At 45.5% G+C, this 24486-nt stretch overlaps 1 protein-coding gene across 1 annotated transcript in view; it reads right to left on the reverse strand.

Moving 5' to 3' along the window:
* The window catches only part of dlgap1a (discs, large homolog-associated protein 1a), a gene marked incomplete at both ends in the record, with an annotated part of 97007 nt that overhangs the window by 62321 nt on the left and 10200 nt on the right, over positions 1 to 24486 (reverse strand). The window contains one exon of the mRNA XM_079284501.1: positions 20144 to 20358. Within this exon, the coding sequence (XP_079140627.1) occupies positions 20144 to 20358 (215 nt within the window). The remainder of the gene's footprint in view (positions 1 to 20143; positions 20359 to 24486) is intronic.

The raw sequence follows: 24486 nt of genomic DNA on the forward strand, positions 1-24486 counted from the left end.
ACTGATGATACCATGCAAGGTGCCACCTGCCCATCAGGACTCTAACTCATCATTTATAGCCATTCATACACCGCAGGAACAGCTTGCGGAAGCAATTTTGGGATAAGTGTCTTGCCCAAGGACACATGTAGCAGAGCCGAGGATGGAACCGCCGATCCTCTGATTGAAGGACGACCCCGCTCTACCACTGAGCCAGTCGCCCATTACAAAGTATCGTGTGACAGTACTCAGGTAAGTTTTTTGGTTGGCTAGTTTGCAATTCAAGTAATTCAGTTTTCAAATAAACAAGGTGTTAATAACACATAACAGTAAAATGCAAATGGGGCCTGGAGGATAATGTTAAGAGCAGTGGAGCTGGTGGAACATGTTCTAGGTAGGGCTGTGCCACATCCTATCAATTTCAGCAAACATCCCAGAATGATTTAATGCAAAAACATTAAAGTATCAAACACGCATTACTACTTTGCAGTAAAATATTTAACATTTATTCCAACATGAAAAAAGCAGTAAATAACACTTTGACAAACACGTCAGGACATCTTATTTTAGTCTCAGTATAATATAATAATATATATATATATCATATAATAATATTCAGTATAATATAAAACAAACACACACACTCATACATATAATTATTTATTTATAACTATATATCATTTCTCAGCAGGTGCTTCATGTCCCTCACTCCCTAACTGTCCGTGCTGGATCCGTCCCCGTTGTTTTAAAAAGCTGAATAAGTTATTAGGATGACGTCATGCAGCTAGCCAAACCTGTCTGGTGTTCAGCTAGTGGAGAAGCTTTGCATGTACTGCTTCCCTTTCCTGCTAGTCTGCTGTCTGATTGTGGGGTCAGGCTGATCTGGGATCTGCAGAATATTCGCCAAAGTTCTCCTCTCAAGCGGGTCTTGGAGGAGCAGTGCTCGCGCTGGCGCTCGCCTGTAGAGACTAGTCCTGACGAGAACGCGCAATTTGGGGCGATACAGATTCTGCCCCAAGCTGAATCTATTTGAGGGCGCTGATTGGCAAAATTGTATGTCAAACATTTATATCTTTAATCAGCAATTGGCTAAACTGCTTCATAGACCCGCCTCCTGTGGGCCATTTCTCCAGCTGAGACATGCAGAGAGGACGAGCAGGGAGCATATATTTTGCGCAGATATCATATTTTACACATATTACTGGGTCCATTCTATATTTCAAAAACACAAATATTTACAATTTGTATAATTTATTATTATTATTATTTTTATTTTTTGTGGCTCAAGCCCTAGCGCCCTCTGTTGACCAGCCGGCAATCTGTAGTCAATGAGTCTGTCAGCCGTGAAGGACTCCACTTCAAATTTGCAGGAGCTCCTGCGCACGCACAGCTCCAGAACACGAGTGGGTGGCGAGGCGTGTCAAGGGGGAGAACGATGTCAGTGCTACGGCTCACAGCGACGGCTTTCTGCTTTCACTGAGAGGGAAGTTACAGAGCGTGTAGAGGCAGAAAACAGCTGCTGCGCTCGGAAGGGAAACCAGTAGGTTTGAAAACCAGTAGGGACGTAACACCAGCTCTTGGTCACAAGCTAATGCTAGCTAAACGCTAGCGCTCCCCAACCGGACGATGCCGCCGCTGTACTCCACATCAGATCATCACAACTTCAATAACCACCTGCATCCGGACTGCATGGACATTCTCAAAGAACATGGAATACTTCGCCGAGGCCATCCTTCACACAGAGGCACTGGCCGCATGTTTCCTTACAACTTCACATCCCCAAACTCCATCCCATCCTTCTGGTCCTGTCGCACCCGAACTACCTCGTTACGCCACCACAACATACAACACGTGAATCTGTTCAATCTCCGTCCCCTTCCTCAGTCCTCACAGCCTATCACAAAGCAACGTCACCTGAAACTGGCTTTACTCAACACTCGCTCACTCTACAATAAAAGCCTCATTGTGAATGAATTGATAATGGACAGTAACCTTGATTTCCTCTGCCTCACTGAAACATGGCATAAAGCCCTGGACTACTTCTCACTAAACCAGACCACTCCCACAGGATTCACATACATTGATAAACCTCGTCCTGAGGGACGGGGAGGTGGTGTTGCTGCGGTTTACAGAAAGGACATTAAAACAACCACCATTCCCATTCCTGATGTTCATTCTTTTGAACACCTTGCCTTCAAGCTCTCTGGTCCCACTCCTTTGGTTACTGCTGTAATCTACCATCCCCCCAAGCCAAACCCCTCCTTTCTCTCTGACTGTTCTGATGTTCTGACTCAGCTATGGGCCATCTCACCTTCCGTTCTCCTCCTAGGTGATTTTAACATTCACATTGACAACATTGACTGTAAATCTGCCACAGAATTCCTGGAACTGCTACAATGCTTCAACTTCACATCCTGGATCTGGTCTCCTCCACTGGTCTCACAATACCTCAACTCTCCAGCCTCAACCTCAACATCTCTGACCACCTGGCTATCACCATGGCCATTGACATCCCCATCCCAAAAGCTAAGCGCAACATATCCTTCAGAAATCTCAAATATATCTCCCCCACAACTCTTTCAGCCTCTCTTGCCAGTACCTTGTCTGCCTCCCCTGCCCCGCTGTCTGATAATCCCTCCGATCTTGTAAACTACTACAATAACACACTCTCCTCCTGTCTTGATCAGCTGGCTCCCATTAAAACCAAAACGGTCTCATTCACACACTCAGCTCCCTGGTACACTCCCAAACTCCACCAGATGAAATCCTGTAAGCGCCAGCTTGAAAGACTATGCAAGAAAACCAGTTTAACTAAGTCCATCTCCAAGCCCTCTCCGACTACCTTCAACAATACGAAGACGCTCTCATCTCAGCCCGGTCCACCTACTACTCACACCTCATACACTCTGGCTCCTCTAAGCCAAAGGCTCTCTTCTCCACAATAAACAAGCTTCTCAAACCCAAGTACAACACCTCCACATCCTTCACAGTGAACAAATGCAACTCTTTTCTTTAATTTTTCCAAACAAAAATTGACACCATCTACAGCAACCTGAACACCTCCCCTGCCTTTTCCATCTCTCCACCTGTCCCCCCTCCTCCACCCCTCAGTCCCTTTCTCAGTTCTCCCTTGTGTCCCCATTGGAGCTGCCTAACTTCATAACTGGAATGAGAAGCTCCACCTGTATCCTGGATCCCATCCCACCTTGTTAAAGACTGTCTCCCAGCCATCTCACCACTCACCACAGTAATCATTAACTCCTCCCTCAGCTCCGGTTCAGTCCCCGACACACTTAAACTGGCTGCTGTCACCCCCATCCTCAAAAAACCTGGACTTGACCCTGACACCATGAGCAATTTCCTTCCCATTTCCAATCTTCCCTTTCTGTCAAAAATACTGGAACGCATTGTCGCCACACAACTCAAAGCCCACCTCATCTCCAACGATCTGTTCGAGCCATTTCAATCCAGTTTCCACTCACAGCACAGCACTGAAACAGCCCTCCTCAAAGTCACCAACGACCTCCTCTCCTCAGACGCTGGTGACCTCAACATTCTCATCCTCCTCGACCTCACTGCAGCTTTTGACACCATCAACCACAACATCCTTCTCTCCCGCCTCGAATCCTCCCTCAACATCACCGGAACTGCTCTCTCCTGGATTAAATCATATCTCAGAAACAGACAACAGTTCATCAGCATCAACATCTGCACCTCCTCCACTGCTCCTCTGTCTCAAGGCGTCCCCCAGGGTTCGGTGCTTGGTCCTCTTCTGTTCATCCTCTACTTGCTCCCTCTTGGTAACATCATCCGTCAACATGGACTTCACTTTCACTGTTACGCCGATGATGTCCAACTCTACATCTCCACAAAAGCCATTACCACTGCTACTCTCTCCACTCTCACCAACTGCCTCACTGACATTAAATCATGGATGCAAACCAACTTCCTCAAACTGAACTGTGATAAATCTGACATGATCATCATCGGTCCCAAATCCCTCACTAAAACCAGTCACAACTTCAGCCTCACCATCGACAACTCCACTCTGTCTCCCTCCCCACACATCCGCAACCTCGGAGTCATGTTTGACAGCAACCTCTCCTTTGAACACCATGTCAAACAAATCACCAGAACTGCCTTTTTCCACTTAAAAAACATGGCCCGTCTCCGCCCATCACTCTCCTCATCTGCTGCTGAAACTCTGATCCAAGCCTTCATCACCTCCAGAATTGACAACAGCATTCTTCATGGCGCATCATCCAAAATCCTAAATAAACTCCAGTTCCTGCTGCTCGCCTGCTCACCCACACCCGCTCCCGTGATCACATCACCCCTGTTCTCCAGAATCTCCACTGGCTCCCCGTCCCACAACGGATCCAATACAAAGTCCTTCTCCTCACTCATGAAGCCCTCCACAATCAGGCCCCCTCCCTCACCGACCTGCTTCACCACCACACTCCATCCCGCCGGCTCCGCTCCTCTGATGCCTCCTGTGCCTTCCACTCAGGACCAAGCACCGGACATGGGGCGACAGAACCTTCCCCAGAGCTGCCCCCTCCCTCTGGAACTCTCTCCCCAAACACATCAGAGACTGCACTGACCTTTCCATATTCAAATCACAAATCAAAACCCACCTTTTCAAAACTGCTTTTAATATGTGACCGACATTATGTGTTTTGTTTTTAGTGTATAGCTTTCTTTTATATGAATATTTTAATGTAAAGTGTCTTTGAGAATTATGAAAAGTGCCCAATAAATAAAAAATGTTATTATTATTATTATCGGTGGTGATGATGTTGATGATAATAATACTAACAAACACTATTTATGTCGTCACTAAACTTACCTGCGGGCACCCTGTCGCCCGCAGGGACCACGTGAGTCGCCCGCAAGGCATGTTCTAAAAATAGCACTCGTGACCATGGAGCTCCGTCTAAAATTGTAGTTGCTGTTCTTTTTTAATCAAAAACGCTTGCATTAGTGTCGATTTTAAAATGACAACATTTCGTGTCATAAGAACCGGAGGCGTACGGCGGACAGCCAGGACGAGGCTGCACCGCACTAGGTTTTCAGGTTCTGAATGGCGGGCGCTTCCCGTTGGCGCCAGACGCGCGCCGCGAGCGCACCCAGTCGTCAGGTCCGTAAATCGTCGGAACAGGCCGCAGGGCAACAACTCAAGGGTGGCGGGGGTAGAGGCGAGGCAGCGCAATCCGACCGAAAAGGCCCAGACTAGAGGTTTGAACGCGGGCGCCCGAAGACGCTCGCGCGCCTCGGAGGGTTGGATCCCCGCTCGGCTATAGACAAGACTTTTTACTAGTTTCTTCGTGGAGGAAAGGGTACAATTGGAAAAGCTGGTGTCGGTGACAACAGACGGGGCTCCCGCGATGACGGGCCGGCATGCAGGCTTCATTGCGCAATGCAAAGGTGACCCAGACTTCACAACATTTCTACATTACCACTGCATCATTCACCAGCAGGCGCTGTGTGCAAAAGTAACCGGCTTTGATCATGTGATGATACAAAAATATCAGAGATGTGATACCGCTGACTTTCAAATGTTGAAACTGATTAACAGAAATAAAAGTTGCATGTTTAAATATGTATGTGTTACTATACCATCATTGTTGTGGAAATCATTCTTAATAATTATTGTGAGGAATAATTAACTGACATGTGATCAAACAGTGTCTTCACATATATTATTATTATTAAGGTGATCTGTGCAACTTTGTTATTCAGGAAGTTTGTGTCAAATAAGTAGCCCTTCATACTACTCGGTACCCTTGAAGTAGCTCTCCGTTTAAAAAAGGTCGTGATCCCTGCTCTAGTCACAGCTATTTCGTTCGACATCTTTGTCCTTATAAATCAATTATGTTTATTTAGTCCCTGGGAAAACATTTTCTTTTGCAGAAATATGACACAAAAAATATAACCTTTTTTTATCAGTGTGAAGCGTGCCTTTAAAAAAAATAGCAACGTGTCAATCAAACATATGGTTTGGATGTGGCAGTGTCAGAAATAACAAAACGAGGAGTAGAAAGTTATTTAAATGGTATTCATTTGAATATTGAATACCCTAACATCTTTGAAAACATGTCTTAGCCTCCCAACTGTGAAGACAATCGACTCACATACAGGTTAACAGCAGCTGAGCTAGCATTATGCTAGCCACGCCAACGAAATGTTGGAGGAGAAATAGGTTTTTAAAATGATCTGTGGTTCATTCCAAATGCCAGCAAGTGATCAGTTACTCTGATCACTTCCTCTTGTTTTCCCACAACTGCCTTGTTCCAAGTTTATATTTCAATGTGCACTATGACCTCAGATCTACTGTAGTGAGTGGAGCCACATTTACTAAATCTGACATATTAATACATACAGTATGAAAGTTAAATGTTATGTAATTGAAAATTCCTAAATGATAGATGTAGTTTGGCTGTATTGTAACAGTTGTCCTTAAATAACAATGACAACTCTTTGAATTTCTAAAAGCTAAGCTGTTATTACCACACAGTAAAGGACTAACTTCAGTCCCGTCATTCTGTAAATGAATCATGGTCATGTTGAAGCAAACTATGAGTAGAATGTGTGGGATTTAATCATTGATTGTGTGTGTATGTAATTTAGGATGAATACCAATTTTCTTCAGCGCATATTTAGCACTTCTCCCACACACACTTCTATAATGAGCACTCAGCATTTTTGGCCACAACATTGTGCATGTAGTTTCTATTACCATGGTCTGTGGAAGCATCAACAATATGATGATAAGTTATTAAAGGGAGTGGAGAGTATGGAAGCCCTGAGAGGAGAGTGAGAAGAAACCTATTGATGAAACAGATGAAAACAGATGAAAACAGTTGTGTCAGGTGAAACGTTTTCTTTTCAGTATAGTTTGTACAAGTGTTCATTGTTGTAATACATATTTGATCCTTTTAGCTTTTAGTCTTATTGAGACTCTCTATTGGGTAGAGGTGCAACTCTGGCTGGAATGAGTATGTCAACAATAAACACTGATTCAGACCAAACAAATAATAAAGAAAGCGACTGAGAAAATGATTTTGAATTGACCTGTTTTTACACATTAAATAAATAAATAAAATCCTTTCTTTTCATATTTTGTCCATTACATGTTTTCCCACCTGTTTCACAGATGAAAGAAAAGGAAGTTAAAAAGATTCATGAAGTGCGTTTTACAACGTGTTACAGCCCATTAGTGTCTAGAAAAGGAGGGGGAGGGGGGGCTATTGTGGGTTGTATTCATATGACATAATAGTGCAGTGATTGCTGCAGACGAACCTGCAGAGATCTGCACTCTACTGATAAATGCATATGTACACCGTTGCAATTCAAAGACTTCTACCCACATGTTGATTTGAAAGGAGATCAACCTATTGTGTAAAACAGTATTGCTTTGCTCACGAGAAGGCAGTTTTAATTAGATTAAAGAAGAACAAATGTTGGCAGAGGATGGCTAAAGGGTAGGCTGTCTTCCACACAGCTAGTGTACATTTCATCTGCACCCGAGGTTGGGATCAGTCCACCTTTTAAATTTAAACTAAACGAGCCCTCAAAAGCAGAACTGCTTCAAGCAGGCATCCTCTAGCGGAGGCCAGTCCATACATGAACAGAGAGAGAGAGGTTTAAATGTATCTTTTTTTTTTTAAGTTCCGTTTACAGAGTTTTACTGTTTATCAAACCAAACTTAATTCACGGAAAAAAACAACCAAAAACGAAAGAAAAAAAACACAAATTCATAAGTTTGGCCAGTCCTGAAAGGAAATTCATTAGTGTGTGGACAGATTTCTTTTTAGCAGAGTAGTTTGGACCATAGATAAAAAGACAGAAAGAAAAATGTTCTCCTAAGCCCTGAAACCACGCCTTCAGGCGGCTGAAGAGTCTCACCAGTCTGGAGCACTCAACGAACAGATGGTGGATGGTTTCTGTCTGCGAGCAAAAAGGACAGCTGTCCCCTGAGCCAGGGTCGAGGTGCACCAGATACCTGTTTGTAGCTATGGCCCCATGTACAATCCTCCACTGGAGGTCTCCTGTCCGTTTGTCTACAGGGGGTTTGTACAGGGACTGCCAACAGCCCCTTGGGGAGGATCCCCTGCCAAAAAACTCTGTCCACCTCGACACCCTCACTCCTGCCAGAGAGCGCAAGTTAGAGACTTTCACACTGACCTAATACGCTGCTTTCCTCCCCAGAGTCTCAAAGTCCCCCAACTGGGGTGTCTTTAGAGACAGCAGGATGTCCTCCTCATCCTCCCACAGCAGTACAGACAGCCAGGGGTGGGAAGACATACTCACATTCATTGTCCCATTGGTCAGATATTGTACGGTCTCCAACAAACGCTCTGAGGACTTCTGGCAGGGAAGCACAGAACTCCTCCACCAGCCTGAGCAGCAGCCTGCTGGACCGGATGTTGATCAGCTCCGCAAGTTGAGGGATGGAGGTCTTCATCAGATGACCCAGCTTCACACAGCCGGCCTCTCTCAGTCTGGATCTCAGGCTGACGGACGTCAGGACCTGGGATGTGATGTAGCTGCTTCCAAAAAGCGGCTCCTCAAAGAACCGCATTCCTGGTGTCGACACAGCTCTCCGATGGACTGTAAAAACCTGCCACGCCTGTAAGACTGACTGATAGAACGGTGTCAGACCAGTTAAAACCTGACTGGGGCTGGAGCAGGAACAGGTGTTTGTCACAACCTAAGCGTTCAGCCCTCCTCAGTAGCACACAGGCAGTATCAGTCCATGGCAGGCCGAAAGTGTACCGCAGTCTCTGAGCTGTCTGCAGTCTGAAGGCTGTGATGTGTGACGCGATGTCCACCAGGCCCTGCCCTCCCTCCTGGACCGGCAGGTACAGCACCGCAGATCTCAGCCAGTGAGGCGCTGACCAGAAGAAGTCCACAACTGCCCTCTGGATGTCTTTAATCAGGCCCTGTGGTGGAGGTAGGACTACCAGTCTGTGCCAAAGGGTCGAGGCAACCAAGTTATTGACAATTAGGACCCTCCCCCTGTAAGAGAGCTGAGGTAGCAGCCATTTCCATTTAGACAATCTGGTACACACTCTCTCCATAGCACCCACCCAGTTCTGTCTTTGAAACTCTTCTGTTCCCCAAAAAACACCCAAAACATTCAAGCCTTGCCTTCCCCATCTGTTGCTTCCTGGTAGCTTCGGTATTTCAATCAGGAGAGACTTGTTTTATAATTTAACAATGATTTATTATACAAGCTTCAAATATGCAAAGTGCAAAGTCTTTGGCGATTGGACTCCATCCGGAAGTACTATCACCGAAGGTAGGGATACAGAGGTCCAATAGGCCTAATCCCCCAAAAGAAATGTATTTATATGAATAAATAAATGCCTTACCTACTGCTGTGGTGAATTTCCTAAGAAAATAGACAATTTGTCATGAGAGAAATCTAAGGGTAGCACGTGAAGGAGTAGATGTTAGACCAGAGGTAAGAGGACCAGTTGACTCAAAGCAAAGGATAGAGGAATGTCACGATGGACTGCAGACTAGGATACGGGGGTCTGGAAGACCGCAGAGACAGGATAGTGCGGGGCTAGATAGCCCATAGTGTATGGTAGGATTTCAACAGATCCCGAAACATATGGCGGGGTCGGCCCTGCGGCGGGCCGAGTGCAGGACGGGATAGGTGAGGGTCAAGCTAGACCGCAGGCAAGGACAGGGGGTCCTATTTAGACCGCAGCGTAGGATAGGAGGGGGTCACGTTTAGACCGCAGAGCAGAATAGGGGGGTTCAAGGGAGAACGTAGAACAGCACGGTTGCAGGTCTTACGGCCCCCGCATGTTTGGGGTCTCACTGCCTCAGCACAACCAGACCGGGTGAGCTCACCCGGGAAACTAGAAAGCATGTCATACTTTGACAGGTCACACAGCACTGGGGCCGCGAAACAGAATGTGTCATGTCTGACTGCGAAATTAGAAATTGTTGTCCTTGGACACGGTCTTACATCACTTAGACCAGGAAATGAGAAACGGGGCACCTCAGACCCTCCTTTTCTTTTAGGAAAGGAAAATGGTCCCGTCGGACCAGGAAACAGACACGTTAAGCCAGGTCATGTTCACCTAGGAAAACAGTCACGATAAGCCAGGTCACGTTCACCTAGGAAAACAGTCACGATAAGCCAGGTCACATGCACCTAGGAAAACAGTCACGATAAGCCAGGTCACGTGCACCGAGGAAAACAGTCACGATAAGCCAGGTCACGTGCACCGAGGAAAACAGTCACGATAAGCCAGTTCACGTGAGACCAGGAGATTGGGAAACAGTGTTAGACCAATCAGATGGAGAAAACGGTCGAGTCACACCAGAGAAATAGAGCAAGGTAAACGGGAGAGCACAGTCTTATACAGTGCTGATAGGATATCCATTTGCACAATATAATGTGATCCATACCTTAGTGTTATGATAAGGAACATTCCAAGAAGGGTATAATGCTATCCCCTGCTATGAGCCAATACTAATAATGTGACCTACCAACGATACACCAATTGATGTGAACATGTCACCACCACCAGCTATATGCAATCCTTACCAGATTTCCAGGCGTCAATGATCTTTGATTATCGAGGATAGTGTTGAGATCGGGGCGAATGTAAGATGTGAAGGCAGAGGATGACCAACGTCCCAATTTTTAGCTAAAGGAACGTTACCTGGGGTAAGAATAGTAGAGCAACTAATAGGTCTTTATAATAGGAATTTAAGCATGGATTTGAAAAGGCAAAACCCAGAATCTATCCAAGCCCCAGCTACCGTGCAAGCACCTCCGCATTTGGAGTGTTTAAGCCAGGGGTCTCAAACTCATTTTCACTCCGGGCCACATCAGCATCACGGTCGGCCTCAAAGGGCCGGTTGTAAATGTAAGACTGTGTAAATGTAACTACTCCTAACATATTGGTAAATAACTGTCTCTGCATTTGACTATTGTTTATTCAAGTGTACAAATATTGTACACGTAGTTATATAAATGTAAACATATATTTAAGCACATTTCTGTTATTATAACTTAAATCCTTTTAATTTAGGGTTAAGAAACCCACATTACTCTATCAAAGGTCAAACGATTCAAGAAAATAGCAAAGACAAATATCAAACAAGTTATTACAATAACTTTGTTCAATGCTTAAAATCCTTTCAAGGGTGTGTTTGCACAATCCGACATGAAGTATTTCATGTGTTTTTAAAGCCACGTTTGAAGTAGTCTTCAATGTACTCACAATACATTTCCATTTCAAATGTACAGTAACCAGCCAAAGAACTGCTTCTGTGTTTAAGTATCTCATCATTATGTCTTTCTATCATAGTTTTGACTTTCTATCTCGGAATTATGACTTTCTATCATAGTTATGACTTTCTATCGCATAACTTCGACTTTCTATTTCATAATTTCGACGATGGGGATATTTTTATTATGAAGTCTAACTTAAAAAAAAGAAGAAAAAAAAAAGAAAAGATTTTTTTTTTTTTTGTGCTGGCGGATTCGCGGGCCACATAAAATGACGTGGCGGGCCGGGAGTTTGAGACCCCTGGTTTAAGCCATGAGTTGCCAGCCAAGTCACGTACCCATTAGACCAGAATAGTGAGTCCAACAGACTTGCGTGTACTGGCCTTACCGTGATGCGCGAAGACCCACTTGAACAATAGCATGCGAGAGGTAGCTTTAGAGATAATATAAAGCATTTTGCATGACTGAGCTAAGGCTATTAGCCAAATTAAATTATGTGCCAAAACTGCCAGAAACAACGTCCCCATGACGCATGATTTATGCATGGCTTGCCGTACACATTTTTAAGGCTTTAATGAGCTTGTTACCATACGTGTCTAGTAAACCACTGGCCTTGACAGAATCCCCCAAAAACTACTTTATCGCCTTAGCCAAGCCCTGTTAGGAAAGAAGTAAAGTATTAAAAGGTATCAATAAGCAACAAAGGTTAAATATCCTGTACACTATTGGATTTGCCCGCCAAACATTTACTCAAAATGAAAACTATGCTGTTCTGAAGCATCTCAAACAAATTGGCCCATCTCCTATAATCCCCAGACATGTCAATAGTGTTTTATCAGTGCACTATTGGTGACAAGCAATTGAGCATGAGCACAGCCCGCGCCAGATTGAATTCGGAGGTGCATGACAAATCGTGCTCCCTTGCGGGCCTACCGGCATCACGCGCCTTCCGTGATTACTAGCCGCGAGTACCCATCGCGCCAATCACTACAAAGAGGATAACCTCAGTTTAACTGCTGCTTAGTTATGTTTATTTCCGCTCACAATGATTCGTAGTCTGGTGAATGCGCTCCACTCCCACTACTGGAACAGGCGCTTTCAAGCTAATACATGAGTGATGCTGCGGAGCGCCAGACGTGTGTCAGCCCCATGATTTCCTCATTTGTCGGGGAATGACTAGGAGCGGAAACAAAGTCTCCGTTTCAACAGCCTGAACTGTCCCGTGGAGCTGATTTACCATGGCGGCTGGCGGCGCCGATGTTAACAATATAATAGCAGCTGCATCGTTTACCAGAGATTGAAGACCAGTATCGATGGAGTGGATGGAGTGGATGGAACTATCCGGTGGAAATGACGTTGTCTGCATTGGAGGCCCGGAGTGCTGGTGGAGAAAGAGTACGGGACGCCGCCTGCGGAGCTCGGATGAGCCCGGCGATGGATCGACTGATCGCGAGTAACTGTTAGACTTACTAGGATACCACCGCAAACTACTAGCTGAGCCAAGAGGGCTTCTTGCTCGTCTGATGGGAGCCGCTGCGCCGCGCGAGTGCTCCTGCGCCGGCCACCTGGTGAGCTGAATGCCGGCTCCGGCTAAACACGATGTTGAGACCCGACTCTTCCTGAAACAATCAAAGTCGGAATCCGCCATTGTCTCAGTTACGCACAACTAGTTGTTGTAAGGTAAGGGAAATAGTATCGCTTCGCATCTGCTTAATGCTGAAATGACAACTGACAGCAGCAGAGAGGAGAATACTTTAAAGTCTGACAGCAACGAGCTGATTGGCTTAAGGAAACTGTGTGCCGAATCTGGTTGGTTGCTTAACCGTGCACGCCCCCAGTCAGCTGATAGAGTAATTACAAGGAGAGGAAAGACAGCGATCACAAGCGAATGTCTTCCTGACTGAACTTGCGCATTAGCTACATTTCTTTGTCTGCCCACTGCCCAACCTGCAAAGCTTCACTTTTTTCCCAGTTTACCTTTGCTGAAGATGCCCTCTCAAACAAATCTAAACTGTTACCTAGGACCTGGACATCCATCTGGTCTTTGACGAACACATAAATATCATCAGCATATGCTGACACCACCAGTGAGGGCCGCTGAGGCAGCCCAGGTAACATTAGTCCTGATAGATGGGATCTCAACCTATTCAGAAGAGGCTCAATGGCAATGGAGTATAGCTGTCCAGAGATAGGACATCCCTGCCTGATGCCTCTCTGGACCTGAACTGGACAGCTCAGCGCGCCCCCCACCTTCCCCAGACAAGTAGCTTCCTTGTACATCAAACCCAACAGTGACACAAACCCTTCCCCAAAACCAAAAGCTCTTAAAGTGGAGAAAGGAAAATCATGATCAACCCTATCAAAAGCCTTCTCCTGGTCTAATGATATAACCCCAACATCAATATTATACAGTTTACAGAGATCCAACAAGTCCCTCATGAGAACAATGTTATCCATGATGGATCTGTCCGGTACGCAGTAAGACTGGTCTCTGTGGATTATAGACTCTAGAAAGTTCTTAAGCTGGTTGGCGAGCACCTTGGAAAGAAGTTTATAGTCTGTGCATGACAACGCCACCGGTCTCCAGTTCTTCAGTAAGGACAAATCTCCTTTTTTGGGTAACAGTGATAGTACTGCATGCCGACGTGTCGTCGGTAACAGGCCTGTCTGTGAACACTCCTGCAGCACCTGCCACAGGTCGGCTCCCAAACACTTCCAGAAGTGTTTATAGAAGTCCGCAGGCAGTCCGTCCAGTCCAGGAGCTCGCCCAGCAGCCATCTGACCCACCGCAGCGGTCAGCTCCTCCAGGGAGATGTTGGCGTCCAGGACAACTCTGTCCTCGGGGCCCAGCTGAGGAAGGCCCTGAAGCAGCTCGTCAACACTCTCATTGTGGTTGTCCTCCTTCCTGAAGAGGGTGCTGTAGAAACTTTCGGCATGTTGTCTCATTTCAATCGGGTCAGTCGTCATCTTACCATCAGGGAGGCGGAGACACACCATTTGTTTGGTTCGAGAGACGGACTTCTCCAGATTGAAGAAGTATGAGGTAGGAGCATCCATGTCCCTAACACTGGTGAACCTTGACCTGACCAAAGCTCCCTTAGCTCGCTCCTGTAGAAAGGAACCTAGTTGCTGCTTCTTCTGTTGAAGCCTGTGAGTGTCTGTGCTGGTGTGAGTGAATACACTGTGCTCCAAATCCCTGATTTCATTTTCTAGATCCTCAATGACCCTTTTGACTTTTACTGTGGAGTGACTTGTATATTGTTGAACAAAGACACGTATATGTGTCTTTCCTACCTCCCACCACTGACTCAGGGACTCAAAGTCGCTCTTCTTTTCCCTCCAGATTCCCCAGAAAGCCTCAAACTTTTCACAGAAGTCACTGTCCTGAAGCAACTTAATGTTAAAGTGCCAGTAAGAGCTGCATTTGGTGGTTGGTGAGGTGTGAACATCTAAAGTGACTAGGTGATGATCAGTGAAGCCTACTGGGTAAATGTGACGGTGTTCAATAACCGGTTACTAAAACTATGAGATATGTAAACCCTGTCCAGCCTGGCTGCCCTCATGCTCCCATCCAACACCTTCACCCATGTGTACTGTCTAGCCCGGGGATGTTTCACCCTCCATACATCCACCACACCTGACTCTGCAATCACCTGCGATAAGATGGCGGATGACTGTAAATGAGGTTCCTCTCCTGTTCTATCCAATAAGGAGTTTATGGTGCAAATCTGTGTGATCATGTCTGCAGTGACCGCCCTCTTCTGTCGGTCCCTCCCACCATTAATATTTAAAGAGCCAACCCTCACCTTGTGCACTGAGAGATGAAACAGAGCAGTGATGTAGACAGTTAGAAATAACAGTAACTGAAAGATTAAGTGCAACACATTCATCATTGACTCACTTAGAGGTCTTTAACCTTTTCGAACCTTTCCCTTTATCTCCCTTCTTTAGCTTCCTGAGCTGAGTCATGAGCTTCTTTAGAAGGAAACGTTTCTTTCCATCTAAATCCTCCAAATCAACCTGTTTTTGTAACGTCACAACACTTTTAATAAATTTCTCTGCATCTGGAAAATACTTTGAAACGTCGACAGATTGTCCAAACGTGTCGTCCAGGAAGTTATTAATTTCCTCCAGCTTGTACAGATCTCCACTGTGAGACTGTGAGTCTGTGACAGAGAGACCGTCGGAGTCGTACTCCATCTCCTCCTCGACAACACAAGCCCCCCCACTCTCTGGACCAGCAGCCTGACTCTGGTCAGCTTCAGCTGTCGGCCTGCTACACTCTCCCCCATACCTTCCTCTGCTCCTGCTTCCCTTTCCTCTACTTCTTTCCTTCCCTCTGTTACTTCCTTACCCTGTGCTACTTCCTCCATTGTGAGACTCAGAACAGCTGAGTTGTCATCCATATTTTTTTCTCCACCTGAATCAGCTCTCTGTTCCCCGTCCTGACTGTCTGTCTGCCCGCTGAGCCCCTCCTCAGCCTCGGCCCCGGTCGGCGGATCATCGCCCTCCGCCGACTCGTCATTTGGCGGCCCTTCGGCCGGCCTGTTAGGACAAGCGGTCCGCTTGTGCCCCACTTCCCCACACTCAAAACACCTGATTCTACCCGTGCTAGCGTACACCATGTAGCTTCCCTCCCCGTGTTTCACCCTAAAGGAGACCTCCAGCGTCTGTGAAGGACAGGTAAGGAACATGAACACCTGTCTCCTGAAGGACTGGACATGCTTCAGTTTATCGCTCTTACATCCAAGCCCCACAGTCCTGAAGCTGCTCGCCAGCTTCCCGAAGCGCTGCAGCTCTCGCTCCAACACCTGGTTGGGGATGAACGGGGGAACACCGGAGACGGTGACCCGGGTGGAGGGCACTGCAAGCGGGGAAACCTGCAGATACACGCCGTTCAGCGAGACGCCGCTCGATATTAACTCCGCCACAAAACGCTCCTCTTTCAGAACACCAGCACACCTCTGTTCATCCTGGAGGCATAGGACAGGTTAGCGTGTCCCACACGGTCTCCCACAGCCAGGAGAACCGCCTCTACCGGGACACCTGAACCCGAACTCCATGCCTCAAAGACATGGACGGCGTCTCAGAGGACGCCATCCCCGACAAGAAACACGGTTCTCTGTCGGCCCAAAACACCAAAATACACCGACAACAACCTCAAACCACCACAACTCAATCACACAGTGAACTATGAAGAAAAGGTTGAGAAAAAGACACCAAACATTTTGCCAAACTCACCACGCTATCCACCACATTACATTACATTCATTTAGCAGACGCTTTTATCCAAAGCGACTTACAATACAATTCAGAGTCTATCACACATCTACGGGAGCAATCCATGCTCTCCACGAGAGAGAGAGAGAGAGAGAGAGCAGAGCGGTCGTCCCTTGACTACTCACTGTAATTACTCTCACTATTTAGAGAGCTGTGAAAGCTTCATTAGGTGATGGTGATATTTCTGTCTCTGCTGTAGATCAGAGTGGAGATCTCTCCTCTCTCAGGGGCAGACTCTCTGAGCCTACCTTTAGCAGCTGTATCAGGGCCACAAGATGTTACGTTGCTTCACTAAAAGAATAAAGATGTGAATTGGAGAATAAGATTGGGTTCAGCCCTTTTAGACTGCCAACACACTGTAATGGACAACAAATAAATATCAGTTTCAGCCCCCCAAAAACCCTGGTTTAAACTGAAATTCTGCCAAACAACAATGTCTTTTTACAACATGAAAATACACGTTTTCAGGTGGCAAAATGAGGCATTACACTGGTTAGCAGGGCTGTGTTCTGGCAAGAATCAAAAATGAAGAAGAAAAGAAAAAATACAGTAAGTATTGACGATTACTCAGTTTGTGATATATGACGCTGGGACCAGCTCATCCACAACAGTATCTCTGGTCAGAGAGTAGACGCAGAGAAGAGTTCACCTTGTTTTATCTCGTATTGGCTGATGGCAGCAATACAGACCAATCCTCACCATATGCATGAATTATGAATGTCCATGGAAAATTAACATGTGAATGTGTTTTACCTCACGAACGCATGCTCTGTATAGTGACGAGCGTTCTGTAGTGCACTAATGGTTACGGATATAACCCCTGCTCTAACCTGAATAACACTAGGACGCTGGGCCAGCCGAAGGGGGTGCCTGACAGCAATAACAACATAAAAACCAGTATTTATGGAACTATTAAGGAATTTACAACAGGAATAGTACAGGGTCTCTGCAGATACAGACACCTCCACGCACTTCTGAGACGTTTGATGCATATCTGATGTGAACCTCGGCAGTCAGTAAATGCATACAGTATACATGCTAGCTGCAAAGAGAACAACATGTTCTTTGCGTGCCAGTTTGGCAGTGGTTGGAGGCTACGACGTCAACTTCGGGAGCTCAATGTGCTCAGTCCTTTTTAAGAAAGGCTGCTTGTAATACATCAGAACCAAAATGGCCGTGAATTGGCTCTAAAAGGAAATACAAATCCAAGGAGAAAAACAGACAACAGCTTTATCCTTTCAAAAGTGAGCCCAATAAAAACATATTTGAGCAAAACAACAAAATAATAATAGACCCGTTCATGTGTATTATAAACACATGCATGGTAAAAAAAACTAAAAAAACAGAGAGTATATGGACCTAAACCCCAGAGAGAGTCTCTGGACCTAAACCCCAGAGAGAGTATATGGACCTAAACCCAGAGAGAGTCTATGGACCTAAACCCCAGAGAGAGTCTCTGGACCTAAACCCCAGAGAGAGTCTCTGGACCTAAACCCCAGAGAGAGTCTATGGACCTAAACCCCAGAGAGAGTCTATGGACCTAAACCCCAGAGAGAGTCTATGGACCTAAACCCCAGAGAGAGTCTATGGACCTAAACCCCAGAGAGAGTGTATGGACCTAAACCCCAGAGAGAGTCTATGGATCTAAACCCCAGAGAGAGTCTCTGGACCTAAACCCCAGAGAGTCTATGGACCTAAACCCCAGAGAGAGTCTATGGACCTAAACCCCAGAGAGAGTCTATGGACCTAAACCCCAGAGAGAGTCTATGGACCTAAACCCCAGAGAGAGTATATGGACCTAAACCCCAGAGAGAGTCTCTGGACCTAAACCCCAGAGAGAGTCTCTGGACCTAAACCCCAGAGAGAGTCTATGGACCTAAACCCCAGAGAGAGTCTATGGACCTAAACCCCAGAGAGAGTCTATGGACCTAAACCCCAGAGAGAGTATATGGACCTAAACCCCAGAGAGAGTCTCTGGACCTAAACCCCAGAGAGAGTCTCTGGACCTAAACCCCAGAGAGAGTATATGGACCTAAACCCCAGAGAGAGTCTCTGGACCTAAACCCCAGAGAGAGTCTATGGACCTAAACCCCAGAGAGAGTCTATGGACCTAAACCCCAGAGAGAGTCTATGGACCTAAACCCCAGAGAGAGTCTATGGACCTAAACCCCAGAGAGAGTCTCTGGACCTAAACCCCAGAGAGAGTCTCTGGACCTAAACCCCAGAGAGAGTCTATGGACCTAAACCCCAGAGAGAGTCTATGGACCTAAACCCCAGAGAGAGTCTATGGACCTAAACCCCAGAGAGAGTCTATGGACCTAAACCCCAGAGAGAGTCTATGGACCTAAACCCCAGAGAGATTCTATGGACCTAAACCCCAGAGAGATTCTATGGACCTAAACCCCAGAGAGAGTCTCTGGACTTAAACCCCAGAGAGAGTATATGGAACTAAACCCCAGAGAGAGTCTATGGACCTAAACCCCAGAGAGAGTCTATGGACCTAAACCCCAGAGAGAGAGAGTCTATGGACCTAAACCCCAGAGAGATTCTATGGACCTAAACCCCAGAGAGAGTATCTGGACCTAAACCCCAGAGAGAGTCTCTGGACCTAAACCCCAGAGAGAGTCTATGGACCTAAACCCCAGAGAGAGTCTATGGACCTAAACCCCAGAGAGTCTATGGACCTAAACCCCAGAGAGAGTCTATGGACCTAAACCCCAGAGAGAGTCTATGGACCTAAACCCCAGAGAGAGAGTCTATGGACCTAAACCCCAGAGAGATTCTATGGACCTAAACCCCAGAGAGAGTCTCTGGACCTAAACCCCAGAGAGAGTCTCTGGACCTAAACCCCAGAGAGAGTCTATGGACCTAAACCCCAGAGAGAGTCTATGGACCTAAACCCCAGAGAGTCTATGGACCTAAACCCCAGACAGAGTCTATGGACCTAAACCCCAGAGAGAGTCTATGGACCTAAACCCCAGAGAGAGTCTCTGGACCTAAACCCCAGAGAGAGTCTATGGACCTAAACCCCAGAGAGAGTCTCTGGACCTAAACCCCAGAGAGTCTCTGGACCTAAACCCCAGAGAGAGTCTATGGACCTAAACCCCAGAGAGAGTCTATGGACCTAAACCCCAGAGAGAGTCTCTGGACCTAAACCCCAGAGAGAGTCTATGGAGTATTGTCAAGAGGAAGATGAGACATCAGACCCAACAATGCAGACGAGCTGAAGGTCCCTATCAAAGCAACCGGGGCTTTCATAACACCTCAGCAGTAATTCATGTAAAAGGAGCCCCGACCAAGTATTGAGTGCATACTGTATACTGTACATGGACAGACTTTTCAGTAGGCCAACATTTGTCTTAAAAATCCTTTTTTTTATTGGTCTTATGTAATATTCTAATTTTCTGAGTTACTGAATTTGGAGTTTCATTAGCTGTAAGCCATAATCATCAGAATTCAAAGAAATAAACGCTTGAAATATATCACCTTGTGTGTAATGAATCAATAATATACGAGTTTCACTTTTTGAATTGAATTACTGAAATAAATTAATTTTTCGATGATATTCTAATTCATTGAGATGCACCTGTATAGGTGACAAAAAGGACAGAAAGGAAATCTTACTGTAAAGTGGTCATCTCAGTCAGCGATGGCTGCGTGGCTTTCAGGTAGCTGGCCCGGCGGGCCTGCATCTTCGGGGAGGGTTTGGGACTCCCGTCAGAGTCCCCACTGTCGTCCTCGGCCATGGCTTTGACGTAGCTTCCGCTCCTCATCCTCCGACAGGGGATGTCGTCCTCCTTCCCCAGCGGGGAGAAGCCGCTCCACTCGTCCTGTGGCACCTGGTGACGGAGGGGACAGAGGAACACCGTCAGGGGGGATCCACTCCGCTGCTGTCCGAGTCCCAGCTACCAAAGTGGCTAGCTAAACTGTCCTGATGGTACATGGATGCTAAGAAAACAGAGCTTAACATGCCGCACAACAACAGACGGGATACACAGCGAGATCGAGCATCCAAAGACAAATACTGGACTAAACTGATGGCTTGCATTTCTATTAATCCATCACACACACACACACACTGCTGTGGTGCAGTCTGTTTGCTAATTAGCATGGAGCAGTGCGTGTATGTGCTTGGAGTCAGTCTAAAATTTCTCTCTGGCTAATTCATACATCTGCTTTCCAGGACTGTGTCCATACATGAGCACAGGACGGTGCCTAATGTGTGTGTGAGCATTCATGTGTAAGGATGAGTGTGTGGTGTGTGTCTGCACTGATCTGACCCCGGGGTCTGTTAATTGAGAAAGACTTGTCAGATACCGACTGTGCAGTTATAGACACGTGAAGTGAGCAGACTTACGAATGAACATAAAGATATAGAAGCAACACTTACGCAGGTTCGTAGAATCACAAAAAGAGGTAAAGAGATTATACAGGATGTTCATGTTTTTCAGAAGTGACTTAAAGACTTGGTTCACTCAAATCACAAAAAATACACTGTTTTTTCACTTCCCTCTCGTGGCCCTGAAGACAAGCGAGAACAAATTTGATGATCCATTTTTTAAGTGTGATCTAAATAGTTTTCTCTTTTTTGGATAAAGATTGAATACCTGTTTCCTCCAAGCTGTAGTGCTATTTATCATAGAACTCGATGGTACTCTGCTTGTGGTGCTTGAAGCACAACAAATGTACATTTGAAAAAGTGAAGAGCAACGTCTATTTCCAGATATCACGACCCGATTACTCAAGATAATCCACAGATCCTGTTGTGAGCAGTTTGATGTAGGAACTGAATGAGCTCCTACTCTAGACTGCTTCAAGCACCACAAGCAGAGTGACGTCTAGCTCCAAAATATTGGAGAGGCAAACATCTCTACGGCCGATGTCTCCAACATTTGGCAACTCACACCAAATCATCTCTTGATAAATAGCACAACAGGTAAGCGGAAACATTACGTATTTTTCATTTTGGGGTGAACTGTCACTTTAAGAACATTCCTTCATTGTATGTTTCTTGTCTGTGAAATAGGTGGGAAAAGGTTTTGGCAAGTGGCTTCATTTTTTGGAGTCAGGACCAGTGTTGTTGTAATACTCATTTTGGCCACAAGATGCTGAAGCGCACCACCACCCCATGTTCTCCATGAGGCTGAACTCATTCATGTTTTCTTCCGGGTGAGTTTTAATTGACACAATGTTCCGGTATCGGTGTGATGGCGATTAAGCTTTTGGGGGAAACCTTTATTCACAGCTGAAATTTAAATACGTTATGCAGAAAAAAAGATATTTGTCCTGGTTCAAGTGTGAAAAAATAAGGTAACTTAGAAAGATATCCTGGCAAAACATTTGCTCACCTGTTCCTGATTCATAAACACAGAAGAGAAAACTATTTCGATCAGACCACCATTGATTTTGTATTTATCTTACTCTCTCGCCTCTCAGGGCTTCTGTATGATCCATCCAGTCAAACACCAACAAAACAACTTTCTGTTTTCTTGGCAGTTATAATACTGTCCATCAATCTCAGGTAATAATGTATCAATGTTGATAGTTATAGTTATGTAGAAATGCTACATTAAAACCTCAAGATGAGACAGCAAGACAACAATGAGAGACCAGTGCAGTAGCTCTACACTGTGTGTAGTCTGGTCTCACATTCTGTCTGAAGGAGGAAACTAAACGATAGCAGAGAATACAGCAAGAGAAAGGACCCGATATAGACACACATCAGAGGCCTGCGCTGTGAGGGCAGCTCACTGATGCAATTGGCTAATAACTACTTTGGTATAATAACTGTTCTCTATAAGTTTGACATGGACACCAATGAAAAGTCCAAATAAAAAGTAAGGAACATATACACTACTCTATAAATGTCACAGTGCCTCCAATATCAAATGTGAAAAATAGATAAGAGCAATACAAGTATATGAAATATGTTAAGTCACTGATATTATAGTCACTATACTGTACGGTTAGAAGACCCTATAAGAATATTATAGGGATATTATACAGGAGATGAAATTATTAAAAACAAAACTAAAATAATAATGTGCTGATTTTGAAATAGTTCATTATGGTCTATTACATGTGTTTCTCCTAACAGTTGAACCAGAACAGATTCAAAATGATTTATACAGAGTCTTGGTTCTATTTCTTCTTTCCAACATAAGATGGAAGATAATGACGTCCAAACAGCAGAGCGGAGGCTCAGACAGCTCCAGGCTACAGTCCTGCGTTACCATAGCTTTCTCTCAGCACAGGTGGAACTAATAGCTGTAATGAGACTCTATAATAAGCCATGACAGAGGGCCAGAAGGCCCAACACCAGGATCCTGGAACTGGCACACCTTTATTGGGACCGGCAGCCATTATTAATGTTATTAACCTACATCTGTGTGTGACAAGTCCAAACGTAAGGCGAGACAAGGGTCTTTAACAAATGCTCCTCTAGATGTTTAAGACTAAGTTAAAGGGTAACTTTGGTGTTTCAACCTCGACACTATCTTCCCATGTGTTTGTGTCTAAGTGACTAATGTGGACAATGAGTTTTGGAGGTTGTCCAGTATCGAGCATGCGGTTATGCCGAGTGAGGCCAAGGCAGACAATGACTCTACTTCTCTCTTGATTTATTCCCTCAGTAAACATTGTAAACATGAGTTTATGTCTCAATCTCTAGTTTCAAGTCTTCTTCAATACAGCATGATGTTCATTTAGTACATTATGGTCCATTTAGAGTCACACAGACCATAAAGCAGGGGATGCTTTAGGGCGGGGCTACACGTGATTGACAGGTCTCTACGTCACTCCTCTGCATTTCAAATATGGTAACTTCCGTTCATTGGCTGCAAAAGAAACATGGCGACGGCTGTATTCCAAGTTGGCAAGGGCAATATGGCCGAACTCAGCAGTCCACAAACTAATGGGTGACGTCACGATGATTACGTCCACTTCTTATATACAGTCTGTGGTATCGATTGAGGACGCTGCAGCTCACTGTCAATGTACGGCCACCAAATGTCCTTGCTTTCCTACTTACAGGCTCAGATTGTTATTATATATATATATACACAGTATATATTAGTTTCGGACATTATGGAAAGAACCCTACAGAAAAATAAAAGCTCTTTCTTAACCTTTCCTTCGACCTCGTTACTGGTGGCCAACCAAGTCTCGCCCTGAGAAGTCTCGTTCGGACATCTGGCGAGATGCCATGGCATGAAAAATCTTTTGGATAACACTAATCTACACTTTCTGTACTCCAACACAACAAACTCTAACAACACTGGCACTCTTCTGTCTGACTATGACTCACGTCTTTCAACAACAAGTCACCTCTACTGATATTTCAGTACGAGACCTAACAAGCAGAAGGGAAAGAAGGTGTTATTGCTCTGTAGGGTTCTTTCCCTCATGTTGCAAGACACTGAAAAAACCATCTGAGCCTCAACAAGGCTGCTGAGTTGACACTTTACTGATAATAATAACACATGTTAAGCTGTGATCAAGCTACATTAGGTCTGTATATGTAGCATAGTCCCGACATGTAACCCCCACCGCAGATCAGTCGTTTTAATTAGCTAGAGACTGTAGAGGCCAGTGTGAGAGATTGACAGAAAATGACAGACAGCAGGAGAACTGCAACGCCATTCTGACTAATTATATGAATCACAGAGGGCCTCTCTCTCTCTCTCTCTCTCTTCAAAGAGACACAAATGAGCAGTTTGGCTATATAAAGCGAATGCGGGGAAAGGACCAGCTGCAGTGGCATCAGCAGCGCCTCTCACCCACGCACAGGCCTCACTTCCACTGCAGCTCACTGATGGTTCTGCTGTGATGGCTGAGGAGTGGAGCTGCCGTTCTGATGCTGTCTGCTCAAACGTTTTGAGGTGTAAGACAACATCTGTCCGCCCATGTTTTAAGAGATAAGTCAGTGAGACATCTTAGTGACGCCGTGTGTACAGTACATCCAGTAC

This window comes from Melanostigma gelatinosum, assembly GCF_949748355.1.
Source record: "Melanostigma gelatinosum genome assembly, chromosome: 15".
NCBI lineage: Eukaryota > Metazoa > Chordata > Actinopteri > Perciformes > Zoarcidae > Melanostigma > Melanostigma gelatinosum.